General features: G+C 41.6%; 1 protein-coding gene across 10 annotated transcripts in view; it reads left to right on the top strand.

Annotated features, from left to right (window-relative positions):
- SIRT5 (sirtuin 5) overlaps positions 1–12,454 on the top strand; it is a 36,165-nt gene extending 23,711 nt beyond the window's left edge. For 6 of the 10 annotated variants that reach the window (XM_072813611.1, XM_072813608.1, XM_072813610.1 and 3 more), the window contains 2 exons: positions 1,175–1,290; positions 11,974–12,454. In XM_072813611.1, coding sequence (XP_072669712.1) covers positions 1,175–1,290; positions 11,974–12,049 — 192 coding nt within the window. In that variant the 3' untranslated portion in view covers positions 12,050–12,454. Of the gene's footprint in view, positions 1–1,174; positions 1,291–6,430; positions 6,575–8,117; positions 8,313–11,973 lie in introns of those variants that run through there. The other 4 variants (XM_072813616.1, XM_072813612.1, XR_012025221.1 and 1 more) reach the window with 3 other exon arrangements.
- The last annotated feature ends 364 nt before the right edge of the window (positions 12,455–12,818 follow it).

Here is a 12,818-nt window from a genome sequence, read left to right as displayed (position 1 = left end):
TACATATTGTTTAAAATTCAAAAATGGGCTCAGATGGTATGTTCTGTTTTGAAACAACTTTATTCGCGTAGCAATTCACTTAGCATATTTCACATTAGTACATCCACAGATCTGCATCATCTTTTAATTGGCTGCATGGCGTTCTATTTCCTGGATATAAAATGAGATACTTAACCAATCCTCTCTTTTTGGACACTTAGGCCATTTCACATTTTCATATCTTAAATAATGCTGTGGTGAATATTCTTAGACATAACTTCTTAGTATGCTCTTCAGATCCTTTCCTTAGGACATATTTTCCTAAAAGTGGAATTAATTGGACGACGGGTATGCATATTTGAGAATTTCCTTAACATGTCTTTAAAAACAGAAGCAAAAAAAAAAAAAAAAATAAAATAAAAACAGAAGCACATTCTCTTGGGTGTGTATTCATCCAGCCAGTATTTATTGAGTGCATTCCAGTGTAGCATCAGTGCTCATGACTGAGGGTCAAATGAGAAAAGCTGGTTTGTACAGTGTGTTCTGGTCTTTCCTTTTTTTTTTTTTTTTTTTTTTAATGATAGTCACACAGAGAGAGAGAGAGAGAGAGGCAGAGGCAGAGGCAGAGGGAGAAGCAGGCTCCATGCACCGGGAGCCTGACGTGGGATTCGATCCCGGGTCTCCAGGATCGCGCCCTGGGCCAAAGGCAGGCGCCAAACCGCTGTGCCACCCAGGGATCCCTGGTCTTTCCTTTCTTGAAAAGCACATTTGTAAATACATATTTGTAGGGAAGAACCTGAAAGAATATGTATCAAAATGTGAACAGTTGTTATCTTGGGGTAGTAGGATTATGAATGACACATATGTTTTTTTTTTTTAATTTCTAATGTTAAAAAAAGGGGGGCATAGATTATTGGCATCACCTCCTAGAGCAGAAACGAAACTGAGTCAGTGATCTGCCATTTCTCTCCATTTGTGCTACATTTTTTCTAGCACAATCTTTTCTAGTGATCAACCAAAAGGATGTCTCCTAACTTCCCATCTCTCCCTTGGAAGCTTCCCAGTGATCCCATGTAGCTTAGTTTCCCTCACATCCAGACCCACAAACCTGCCTGAGCTTATGTAAGGTTTTCTGAGAATGTTTCTTCTGCCCAAAGTGTGGTCATTCATCCGTTTCCATTCCTTTGCTTTGTAGGTGGGAACTTCCTCTGTGGTTTATCCTGCTGCCATGTTTGCACCCCAGGTGTCTGCCCGGGGAGTGCCAGTGGCCGAATTCAACATGGAAACCACCCCAGCCACCAACAGATTCAGGTACAGGGATTACCAAGGTGGGAGATGGAAGGTACTAAGCAGATTGAGAGGTGTCATCTGAACAGACCTTACCCACTGTTCTCATTAAAAAAAAAAAAAAAAAAAAGACACAGAGTTTATGTTTTCTAATTTGGTCTATAGTTGCTTTGATGGAAGAACAAAGTATCGTTAACTGTAGACCAAGGCAGCTATGTCTTTTCCCAGGGAAATTGCCTTAGGGCTTTTGTTGTTCATATTTTGAAACTTCTTTGATGAACATTTTGAAAGTTCTTTGATTCCGTAGCCTTGACTTTCATTTGCATTTTTCAGTGAGAGCTGGTAATGGCATTTAGGTGTAGGTGAGTTGAATACCCAGCACTTAGTCAGGGAGATGCCCGTGCAGACCTCTGTCACCCACTGTTCTCCCTGGGCAGTGGCCAAATATCTCCTGAATATCCTTAATATTAGACTTGGGGCCATGTCGTGGTGCTGATCCTATCACCCATATTTGCGTGGAAAGTGGAGACCATCAGACAATGCGTTTTTAGTCATTCTGAATTGTTTTATGCTCAGCTTCATTTTGCTTTCTTTTTTTCACGCTGTTTTGCTGCTGCTGTTGTCATTTTAAAGATTTTATTTATCTATTCATGAGAGACACAGAGTGGCAGAGACACAGGCAGAAGGAGAAGCAGGCTCCCTGTGGGGAGCCCTATGCAGGACTTGATCCCAGGACCCCGGGATCACAACCTGAGCCAAAGGCAGATGCTTAATCACTGAGTCACCCAAAGCCCCTTTGCCCTGGCTGTTTTGTCTTCCCTTTATTTTAATTTCTATATTTTTTTATCAGTTGGCTCCATTCCTTTCTAGAATAAGGTAGAACATAAATAACTCCTAAAGAAATATGAATAAATAAAATATAAAACTTCACTAAAACTTGTTATCATTACATTAGCCAGTGGTTGTCATGTCAACTACATATTTAAAAAGTATGACTGGGTACCAGCCATGAGATTCTGATGTAACTGGTCTCATGTGTAGCCTGGGCATTTTGATTTCAATAAACTTCCTCAATGATTCTGATGTGGAGCCGGGATGAGGACCAGCATTCTGAGTCCTCAGTGGGATAAAAAAAAAAAAAATATTCCATAGACTGTGTGTAAATATACTTGATGATCCTCTGCAGCTGGGCTGACTGAATCTGATCTCCTCCGTCTGTTTTAGTCAGTATGTTTGTGTCCTCAGTCCACTTCTTCATTTGTGTGTAAGTGGTAGGAAGTAGGAAGACATTCTCTTAAAAAATTGCCTTCTATGTAAAACCGATTCTTTGAAAACTATACAGTAAAAGAAATGAAAAGATCTAAGTCTGTCGAAGGACCTTTATGTCCTTGGACCAGACACTATTGTTAAGATGGCAGCACTCCCCAAGTTGAGTTACAGGTATAGCTGGTCTCTATCAAAATTGCAGCTGGCCTCTTTGCTAAAATTGGCAAGGTGATCCTAAAAGTCATATGGATGCATGGGAGCCAAAATAGCCAAAACAGAGAGAATGATGAAGTTGAAGAACTCACACTTTGCAGTTTCAAAAGTTATTAGGAAGTTACAGTTTATTAAGACAACATGGTGCTGACATGAGGATAGACATCTACATTAGTGGGGCTGAATTGAGAGTTCAGAAATAAACCCTCAATCTATGGCCACCTGATTTTTGGAAAGGGTGTGAAGACAATTAAGGGAAAGAGTAGCCTTTTTTTTTTTTTTTTTTAAGATTTTATTTATTTGAGAGAGAGAGTGAGAGAAAACATGAACAGGGGATGAGGAGAGGGAGAAGCAGGCTCCCCATCGAGCAGGGAGCCTGATGCGGGACTCCATCCCAGGACCCTGAGATCATGACCTGAGCCAAAGGCCAACACTTAACCACCTGAGCCACCCAGGTTCCCCAAGAGTAGCCTTTTTAACAAATGGTTCTGGAATGGCTGAATTGTCACCTGCAAAAGAATGAAATGAGACTCCTTCTTCATACCACATATAAAAATTAACCCAAATGAACGATAGACCTAACTATAAAAGCTAAAAGTATAAAATACTTAAAAGTAAGTTTTTGTGGCCTTTAGTTAGTAAAAGCCTCTATGACATGACATCAAAAGCACAAAAAACATAAGATAAGGGGGTAAATTTCCATCAACACTAGAAACCTCTTTACTTCAATAGGCCCCATCAATAAAGTGAAAAAACTCATGAAATGTGAGGAAATATTTGCATGTCTAGGGACCCCAGGGTGGCTCAGCGGTTGAGCATCTGCCTTAGGCCTGGGGCATGATCAGGAGGTTCTGGGATCGAGTCCAGCATTGGGCTTCTTGCATGGAGCCTGCTTCTCCCTCTGCCTGTGTCTCTGCCTCTCTCTCTCTCTGTGTCTCTCACGAATGAATAAATAAAATCTTAAAAAAAAAGAAATATTTGCAAGTCTAATATTTGTATGGGACTTGCATTCAGAATCTATAAAGAACTCTCACATTTCAATAATAAAAAGACAAATTGTCCAATTTAGAAATGGGCCGAATATTTGAACAGACATTTTTCTAATCATATACACATGGTCAATAAACATATTGAAAATATGCTGGGGCAGCCCCGGTGGTGCATCGGTTTAGCATCGCCTGTGGCCCAGGCTGTGATCCTGGGGAGTCAGGATCAAGTCGAATGTTGGGCCGCCTGCATGGAGCCTGCTTCTCCCTCTCCCTGTGTCTCTGCCTCTCTCTCTCACTCTCTGTGTGTCTCTATGAATAAATAAATAAAATCTTAAAAAAATATGCTGAATATTATTAAATTAGGGAAATGTAAATTAAAACCACCATGAGATTCCACTTAACAGTCACTAGGATGGCTATGATTAAAACAAAACAAAACAAGTATTGGTGAAGAAACTCAACCCCTCATCTGTTGCTGGTGGAAATGTACAATGGTGCAGCTGCGTTAGAAAACAGCCGGGCAGTTCCTCAAAAGGTTAAATGCAGATTTAACATATGACCCAGCAATTCTCGTTGGTATATAGCCAAGAGAAATGAGAACATGTGTTTGCACAAAAATGTGAATGTTCATAGCAGCATCATAATAATCAAAAAGCAGGAACAATCTAAATGTCCTTCATTTGATTAGTGAATATATGAAATTTCATATATACAATGGAATATTACTCAGCCGTAAAAAAGAATGATGTACTGATCCATGCTACAACATGAATAACTCTTGAAAACATTATACTAAGTGAAAGAAGCCAGACACACAAGACCAGAAATCCTGTGATTCCATTTATTTGAGAAATCCAGAAATCAACAGAGACTCCAAATAGATGTGTGGTTGTCTAGGGTTTGGGTAAGGAAGAATGAGAAGTGTCTGGTTTTGTTTTAAGATTTTATTTATTCATTCATGAGAGACACAGAGAAAGGCAGAGACATAGGCAGAGGGAGAAGCAGGCTCCCTGTGGGGAGGCTGATGTGGGACTCAATTCCAAGACCCTAGGATCACAACCTGAGCAGAAGGCAGATGCTCAACCACTGAGCCACCCAGGTGCCCCTGGGAAGTGTCTGTTAGTAGGGAGAGGTTTCTTTTTGGGGTGATGAAAATGTTTTAAAGTTGATTGTGGTGATGGTTGTACAATTTTGTGAATATACTAAGAAAAAACCCATTAAATTATACATTTTAAACAGGTTATGTGTGATTTTTTTTTAAGATTTATTTATTTATTCATGACGAGACAGAGAGAGAGAAAGAGAGAGTCAGAGGCACAGGCAGAGGGAGAAGCAGGCTCCATGCAGGGAGCCTGATGTAGGACTCGATCCCGGGACTCCAGGATCATGCCCTGGACTGAAGGCAGGCGCTTAACTGCTGAGCCACCCAGGGGTCCCCGATTATGTGTGAATTATATCTCAATAAAGCTGTCCTATTAAAAATTAACTTCCCTTCTAACTTATCCCCTGAAAAATAGATGAGAGGCCTCTAATATGCACTGTGGCGTGCATGTTTAGCACCAGGGCTAGCATGCATCCTGAAAAGGAACATCAGAGCCAGACAACACTGGCCCCTCATCTGTTTGAAAGAGCATCAGAATCCTCCAAGAGGAGGAAGGAATCAACTTTCTGAAGAAGGACGTGAGGTACATCCCCAGTCCCTTCTAATGTGGTTGATTTTTAGTCATATGCTCTCCAGCTCACCTCTACTAAGTATGAAAAATGAAGACAAATCATCATGGTAGGGAAGTAACAAAATGCAGGTGAGGAAAAAGAAGAAAAGGAGACTGCTTCCACAGCCCAGAGCTGGCCTCTACCCCTTATGCCTGGGACAACCCAGCAGGTACTGGGCATCCGTTGTGTGTGTCTTCCTGTGAGAGGAACATAGTTCTCCTGCAAGTTAGGAAGAGAATTGTGGCCTATAGTATCATTTCACAAGTTGGCCCTCTTAGGGGCGCCTGGGTGGCTCAGTGGTTGAGTGTCAGCCTTTGGCTCGGGTCGCGATCCTGGGGTCCTGGGATCGAGTCCCACCTCAGGCTCCCTGCATGGAGCCTGCTTCTCCCTCTGCCTCTCTCTCTCTCTCTGCATCTCTCGTGAATAAATAAATAAAATCTTTAAAAAAAAGAAACTTTGATCAAATTTTTCTTACCAGTGTAACTGTCCCGTGAACGATCATGCTTTTATGCAGAAGTCATCAGGCTGGCACTGAGAAGAGATGTAGGTGATTTTCTTACCCTTCTCAACTTTTCAAACAGGGAGCCAGGCCTAGAGTGATGGAGTTTTCTAATGCACAGTTTAATAAAGGCAGGATTTTCTCTTACATGTCACGTGCAATAGATTTTGGTTGAATTTTACACTAGGTCAGGGCTCAGCAAACTGCTTCTTGTAGACCGACTTCACTCACAGTGTATTTGTAAATAAAGTTTTATTGGAACTCGGCCATGGCCATGTGTTTAGGTATTGTCCACGGCTACTTTGGCCCTACAACAACAGAACTGAGACATTGCCACAGTGTCAGCCTGCAAAGCCTAAAAGATGTTCTCTGGCTCTTTACAGAAAAAAAATTTCCCAACACCTCTTCTAGGTTAATGAGAGAAATGACAACTGGTGGAATAACACTTTTTTTTTTAACCTGATTTTCTTTATTACTTAAACAGGGAGTAGGGATGCTGCCTACACTTCAAACTTGGATCTCACGGGACTGCTTAGACCTTGTTCAAGTTGTTTAGACTCCTTGCCCCAATTCTAATTTAGAGACAGAGTCACAGAATTTGCCTCCCATTAAAATGTATTATTAATATTTTCAAGGTGTTAATTAGTTCCAGTTTTGTTTTTGTCATTTTTGCCATGCCTGATGGTTGTGTGTCAGATGATTTCTGACAAGCCATTATAGTTAGAGTAGATCCTACTCTAGATTTGGCTTCAGGGTTTTATTTTATTTTATTTTTTTAAGATTTTATTTATTTATTCATGAGAGACAGAGGCAGAGACATAGGCAGAGGGAGAGGCTCCCTTATGGGGAGCCTGATGTAGGACTCGATCCCAGGACCCCAGAGATCATGACCTGAGCAGCCAAAGGCAGATGCTCGGCCACTGAGCCACCCAGGCATACCTGGCTTCAAGACTTTGTTATTCAACCCCCGGGTCCTTGGCACATGAGGGTCTGTGCATTTGCTGAGGCAGAAATAGGATTTGTGCTCGCCCAAGAGATGGTACTTTCCAAGCATTCTGGGGCCTCCAGTAACCACCATGTTCACCTTTGAATTTTTCTAAACTTTAGAATTCAGTGGAAATCCACGGATACCTACTAAGTATGTACTCTGTGCGAGACTCTCTGTTCTAGGTGCTCAGGATAGGCTGTATCAGGAAACCAAAAAATCTACTATGATGACATTCTAGTGGCAGAGGCAATCAAAAATAAGCATAATAAATGTGCAAATTCTGTAGCAGGTGAGAAGTTGGGTAGCAGGCTGTAGCAAAAGGCAAAAGTAGAGTTGGAGGTGAGCAAGAGAGATTGCAGGATTCACTTAGGTCATTAGGGTAAGTCCCACTGAGAAGATGTCTGAGTGGGCTTGAAGGACGTAAAGGAGTTAGTTAGCTAAGGAGATTGTCTGGCTAAGAGCTTTCCAGACACAGAGTTTTTGGAACACCTGAGTAGCTCAGTGGTTGAGCATCTGCCTTCAGCTCAGGTTGTGATCCCTGGGTCCTGGGATCAAGTCCTGCATTGGGCTCCCCACAGGGAGCCTGACTCTCTTTCTTCCTATGTCTCTGCCTCTCTCTGTGTCCTCATGAATAAATAAATAAAATCTTAAAAAAAATCCTTCCAGACACAGGACTGTCTGGAGTAGAGCCCTTCCCACTCCCCACTCCCCCCAAGCCACAGCACACCTGGAAGGTGCAAGGGACAGCACTGGAGGTCAGTGTGTATATGTGCTGCCGAAGGAAACACTGGAGGTCAGTGTGGATGGTGTAGCAGGAGGGAGGGAGAGAGGCCAGTCAGTGTGGTCAGGAAGTACCATGTTTCTGCAGGGGGAAGAAGTGCCCCCAAAGAAGGCGACAGCCAGTGGAGTTTATAAGGGGTTTTCAGCTAGAAAATTGTTTTATAGATTGATTTAATCATGTGTTTGCTCAGCAAGAGGGTCAGGAGTTTACTTTTAATTTATGGTTGACCAGTTATAGGAAGTCCAGGGCCCTACCTGGCTGGACTGTCAAAGGGTAGGTGTAAGGACACATGCCTTAACAAAATCCACTTAAAGATATGTAAGAATATTTTATTTATTTAAAAATATTTTCACTTCTAACAAAACTGCATTCATTTATTTTGCTTTGCTTTGTTTGATCCAGCTGAAGGCCTTTTCTGTGAGTAGGGACCTGCCAGATTATGCAGGTTGCCTGTTGTGCATAAATCATGCTCCTGATTCTTCTGGTGTTCCCACATGTCTCTGAAGATAAAAATCACCTCAGCCCTTATTTTGTAAAGGACAAAAGACAGACAACCAAAAAAAAAAAAAAAAAAAGGAAAGAAAATCAGATCCCAAGGTACTAGTCTAGACTTTCTGATCAGTTATTTCAGGGCTCGAGGAGGACTGTTGGTATATTTGACCAGTGGCCCAGGTGTATCATCTGGGAGTTCTGGGGAATTACTGGATTACAAACTGTGGTTTGGATACTTTTCTGCCTTTTTTTTTTTTTCTTTCTCTTTTAAAGTGCAACAAGAAGTTATGAAAAGAAATTTATGAAGTATCCTTCCCCCTAGTCTTTCCCACCTACACTAATTAAATAGAATTATTTTTAGTAACCTGCCATGCCTTTCCAAAGCATACATCAGATGTTCTTAGGAGTAAGCCTCTTATAACAACTGTATTTTTTTGGAGTTTGTTGCATAATTTTTTAAAAGATTTTATTTATTCATGAGACACACACAGAGAGAGAGAGAGAGAGAGAGAGGCAGAGACACAAGCAGAGGGAGAAGCAGGCTCCATGCAGGGAGCCCGACGTGGGACTCAGTCCCAGGTCTCCAGGATCAGGCCCTGGGGTGGAGGTGGCGCTAAACCACTGAGCCACCCGGGATGCCCTGTTGCATAATTCTTATTTAAATTAGATAATTACATTAACCAATAGCAGTGACATGAACATATTCCAGAGTAAACCCAGTGGTCCTGAGTCACCTGCTGTTGGGGAGCGGGGTGCTGTGTGCTATACAGTCTTTTGAGAACAGAAGTCCTCAAGAACTTTTGTTCATGTACCTCTTTCACATTTTTAAATTTCACCTCTAAAATTTTATATAGAAATGGTTGAGAAAGATGTGATTCCAAGTGTCCTGGAAATAAAATATTGACATTTTATAATAAAACCACCATTATGGTTTTAAATAAATCCATTGTGAATGTCACAACTACTCGATACCCACCATCATGTATTTACAAAATACATACACAAACTCTTTTTTTAAAAAAAAGGTTTATTTATTTATTCATGAGAGGCAAAGAGAGAGAGAGGCAGAGACATAGGCAGAGGGAGGAGGCTCCCTGCAGGGAACCCAATGTGGGACTCGATCCCGAATTCTGGATCCTGGGATCATGCCCTGAGCCAAAGGCAGACACGCAACCGCTGAGCTACCCAGGTGTCCCAATACACAAACCTTTTTTAACAGCCTTCATGTTTTTTCCTCCTTGAACATGTATTTCCATTCTACTTTCATAACAAATTTATATTTGTGTAATTTATTTTTATGCTTAAGAATGTTTTGCTGACTACCCTATTATATTTCTGTAGCAAAATATGGTATGAGTCAGTTCTTTTCAATTTCCTTAAAATTTAAAAAATGTTTTATTAAAAGAATTCCTCCAGATTGAACTGTCACTAATAGTAATTTGTGGTATGGCTGTTGACGACAAGTGAATGGTAAATTCTGGTTAATAATTTCATAAAAGTGCAATTGTATTGCAAATGCATCTCTTAATAGATGCACAGGCCGTGAATTTTTCAGATTACTTTGTGTGTCCCTGGATGAGTGTTGGAAGGAGACAGAGTTCACGTGGTTCTAGCCCAATCCACCTGCAGTCACAGATCAGGTCTACCCTAGCTCTCTGTAAATGAGGGAAGCTGCATCCCAGAGGAACATGGTGTGTGTCCCCAAATGTAGGAAAAGGTGCTCTTATAGGATTTGGAGGGAAGGTGGAATTTAGGTGAAATTTAAATGAAGCCATTTTTGGGAGACTGAACAGCAAGCAGTACTGTGTGGGAGTCCAGTGCAGTCTGGCTGGTGGTGCAGGGTCTTGTTTCCCTGGAGACCGCACATCGAAGGTGGATGTGCAACACTGTGCCCAGACACGCCTGTGTGAAGCTCTGCCCCAGGGTTAGAAATCAAGGTTGCTGCTCGGTGGCAAAGTGTGACGTAGGTTCTCCAAGCACATTTATCTTTCACTGCTGTAATTTCTAAAAGCAGTTTCTGATACTTTATGATTTTAGAGAAAATTTCTCCGTGAGTAAAAAAGCAGTAGTCACTCAAAAGATGGGGTTGTTATGATACTTCAGAGCTCATCCTGGGGAAAGAAATACTGTTTCCTATTTGCAGTTGGCTCTATCTGTGTCTCCTAGTCTACCTGGTCCAAGGGAGGGCAGGCTAGATTATTACTGGCCAAGCTAAATTTCATCTTCCCAACATCAATGATAATTCTTAGCTTTTACTTTTTATAGACATTGGTACTGAGAATGTGAGCCACACAATTCCCCGGGCAGGAAAGGAATTTTATTATGGCATTGCCACCCAGGTTTTGGGTCTCTTTTCAAGGTATATGCTAAAACACACAGAGTAGTTTTGTATCACATTTAGTGATCTGTTCATGGACAGTCTTATCAGACCAGACCCACTCTGTTTTGTTAAAAGCAAGAATGAAGTTGCCCTACTTGCCTACAGATGCACTGTCACCCACTCTCTCGAACCTGTTTATTTGCTGAGGTTTACACCAACGTTTCAAACGTCCCTTGATCTGACTCCCCGTACATTTTCACATTCTGCTTTAAGGCATCATTGTAAGATATGGGGGAGGGGTATGGCTTGCTCTTGTAAAGTGGAAGAAGGATGCACATGGAAAGGAACACTCAGAAGTCACTTTCTTAGGGAGGAAAGCTGACCTTTGGGAATTCCCTAAAAGTTCTCTGTGACTGGCTATAATTTTGGAGAAGTCCCCAAGGGGCTCTCACTGTGCAGGACACTAGTTTTCTGGTAGCCAGTGTTGAACGTACCATAGATGGCAGAAGAGTTGGTTAGTTGGGGATGTCCATTAGTGGCACTTTATCCAGAGAGAAGAGTATTTGAGGTCTTAGGTGTTCATCATCTGTGTTGTGTCAAGAATCTACAATATGAATATTGAAATCACTAGAAAAATCCTGCTTTCATAGTATCCTTTGAATCCTGCATTCAGAGTTGGGCTTTTTTTTTTTTGGTCCCTGTTGTGTTTTTCCTTGAAGGAAGCAACAATTACTAATTTTTCTTTTTTTTCCGTTCCCTTTGGTCTTTTCTACTTTCTGACTGTAAGTCATTCATAAAGCCCAACAGATGGGGGATACCTGGGTGGCTCAGTGGTTGAGTGTCTGCCTTCAGCTCAGGTTATAATCCCAGGGTCCTGGGATCCAGTCTCGCGTTATGCTCCCTACAGGAAGCCTGCTTCTCTCTCTGCCTATGTTTCTGCCTCTGTGTCTCTCATGAATAAATAAATAAAGTCTTGGAAAAAAAAAAAAAAAAACAGATGGCTTAAGAGTTCCTGTTCACTCAGCTAAAATGTTCATGGTATGTTTGGTGCATGAGATTATTTTTCTTGTGTCCTCAGCGCATGAGAATGCTGTTCTAATGTAATATATAGATTTTGGAAAACTTAACAGCTCCAGTTACAAGGTTGGCCATACAGTCACAAAATGAATTTTACAATTATGGCTCCCCTCCCCCTTAAATAAAATTCTTGTTTATGGCACCTAAATTCTAGGCAATTGCTTTCCTAAATTCCCTCAACCACCAGAACCAACCCGTAGTGAAATATCTACATCTAGAGTTGTCAGAAACTAGATGAAAACTGTGGGAACAAAGCTCATAATACTGTATCAGTGAGCATTTGGATTTTGCTTTGGATGTAACTGAGACACGTGGGACTCGCCGAGGTGGTACGTTCATTTTTCTAACTGCTTATTTGTCCTCTTTCAGGTTTCATTTCCAGGGGCCATGTGGTACCACTCTTCCTGAAGCCCTGGCTCCTCATGAAACTGGCAATGTTTCTTAGTTGTCCTGGGGAAAGAAGAAATTGTAGTATGTCTAAGTACTTGGGCCACACACAGAGGAGAACTGATCGTGGGGACCGTGAGCTAAATACTGGAAAATCTAGAAATACCATCAGATTCCCTGGCTGGAATCCCCCCTGATGCTAAGTAAAGCAACAATAGCAAACACTCTTAGAAGTCAGAGAACAGCCAGGTTAATGCATGTTCTTTCATGTGAACTTAAACCTAAGATCTCTCCTATGTGTTTGGTTGGCTATTGGAAACATTTTGTGATTAGATTATCTTTTGAAAAAACTAATTATCCTGATTGTGTTGTTTCGATCTGGACGCAGAAGTATAGGGGTAAAACCTTGGTATTTCGGATTTTTGCCAAGTTGTGGTGGAAAATAAAATCACTCTCTACAGTAGGGCATTTATTGTATAAAGATCTGACCCCCGCCCAAGAGATGTCTTTGTGGGAGGCTTTTCCTTTTTAGCGTTGACCTTGTTCGGCTGCATTGCCTCATAGTGTGTGGGATAGCTGACAGTGAGAAGTCATGCAAGGAAGGAAGAAAAAAGGAGCATCAAGACAGAAAATCAGGATGGGAAAATAAATGATGCAAATATATGGACTCCAAGGATAAACACAGCTGCCTAAAATTGAGGGCTGGCCTCCTTAGCAGCCACGGAGGACAGTGAGAGGTGATGGGTGATGGTTGTCTATTTCCCAATATCATAAACACAGAAGCATACGGTCCCTGCCAGGCCCACCAGGCCTTCCCACTGAATTCA

This window comes from Canis lupus, chromosome 37, assembly GCF_048164855.1.
Source record: "Canis lupus baileyi chromosome 37, mCanLup2.hap1, whole genome shotgun sequence".
Lineage (NCBI taxonomy): Eukaryota > Metazoa > Chordata > Mammalia > Carnivora > Canidae > Canis > Canis lupus.
The sequence above is the reverse complement of the archived record's forward strand: the minus strand, read 5'-3'. Positions and strand labels throughout refer to the sequence as shown.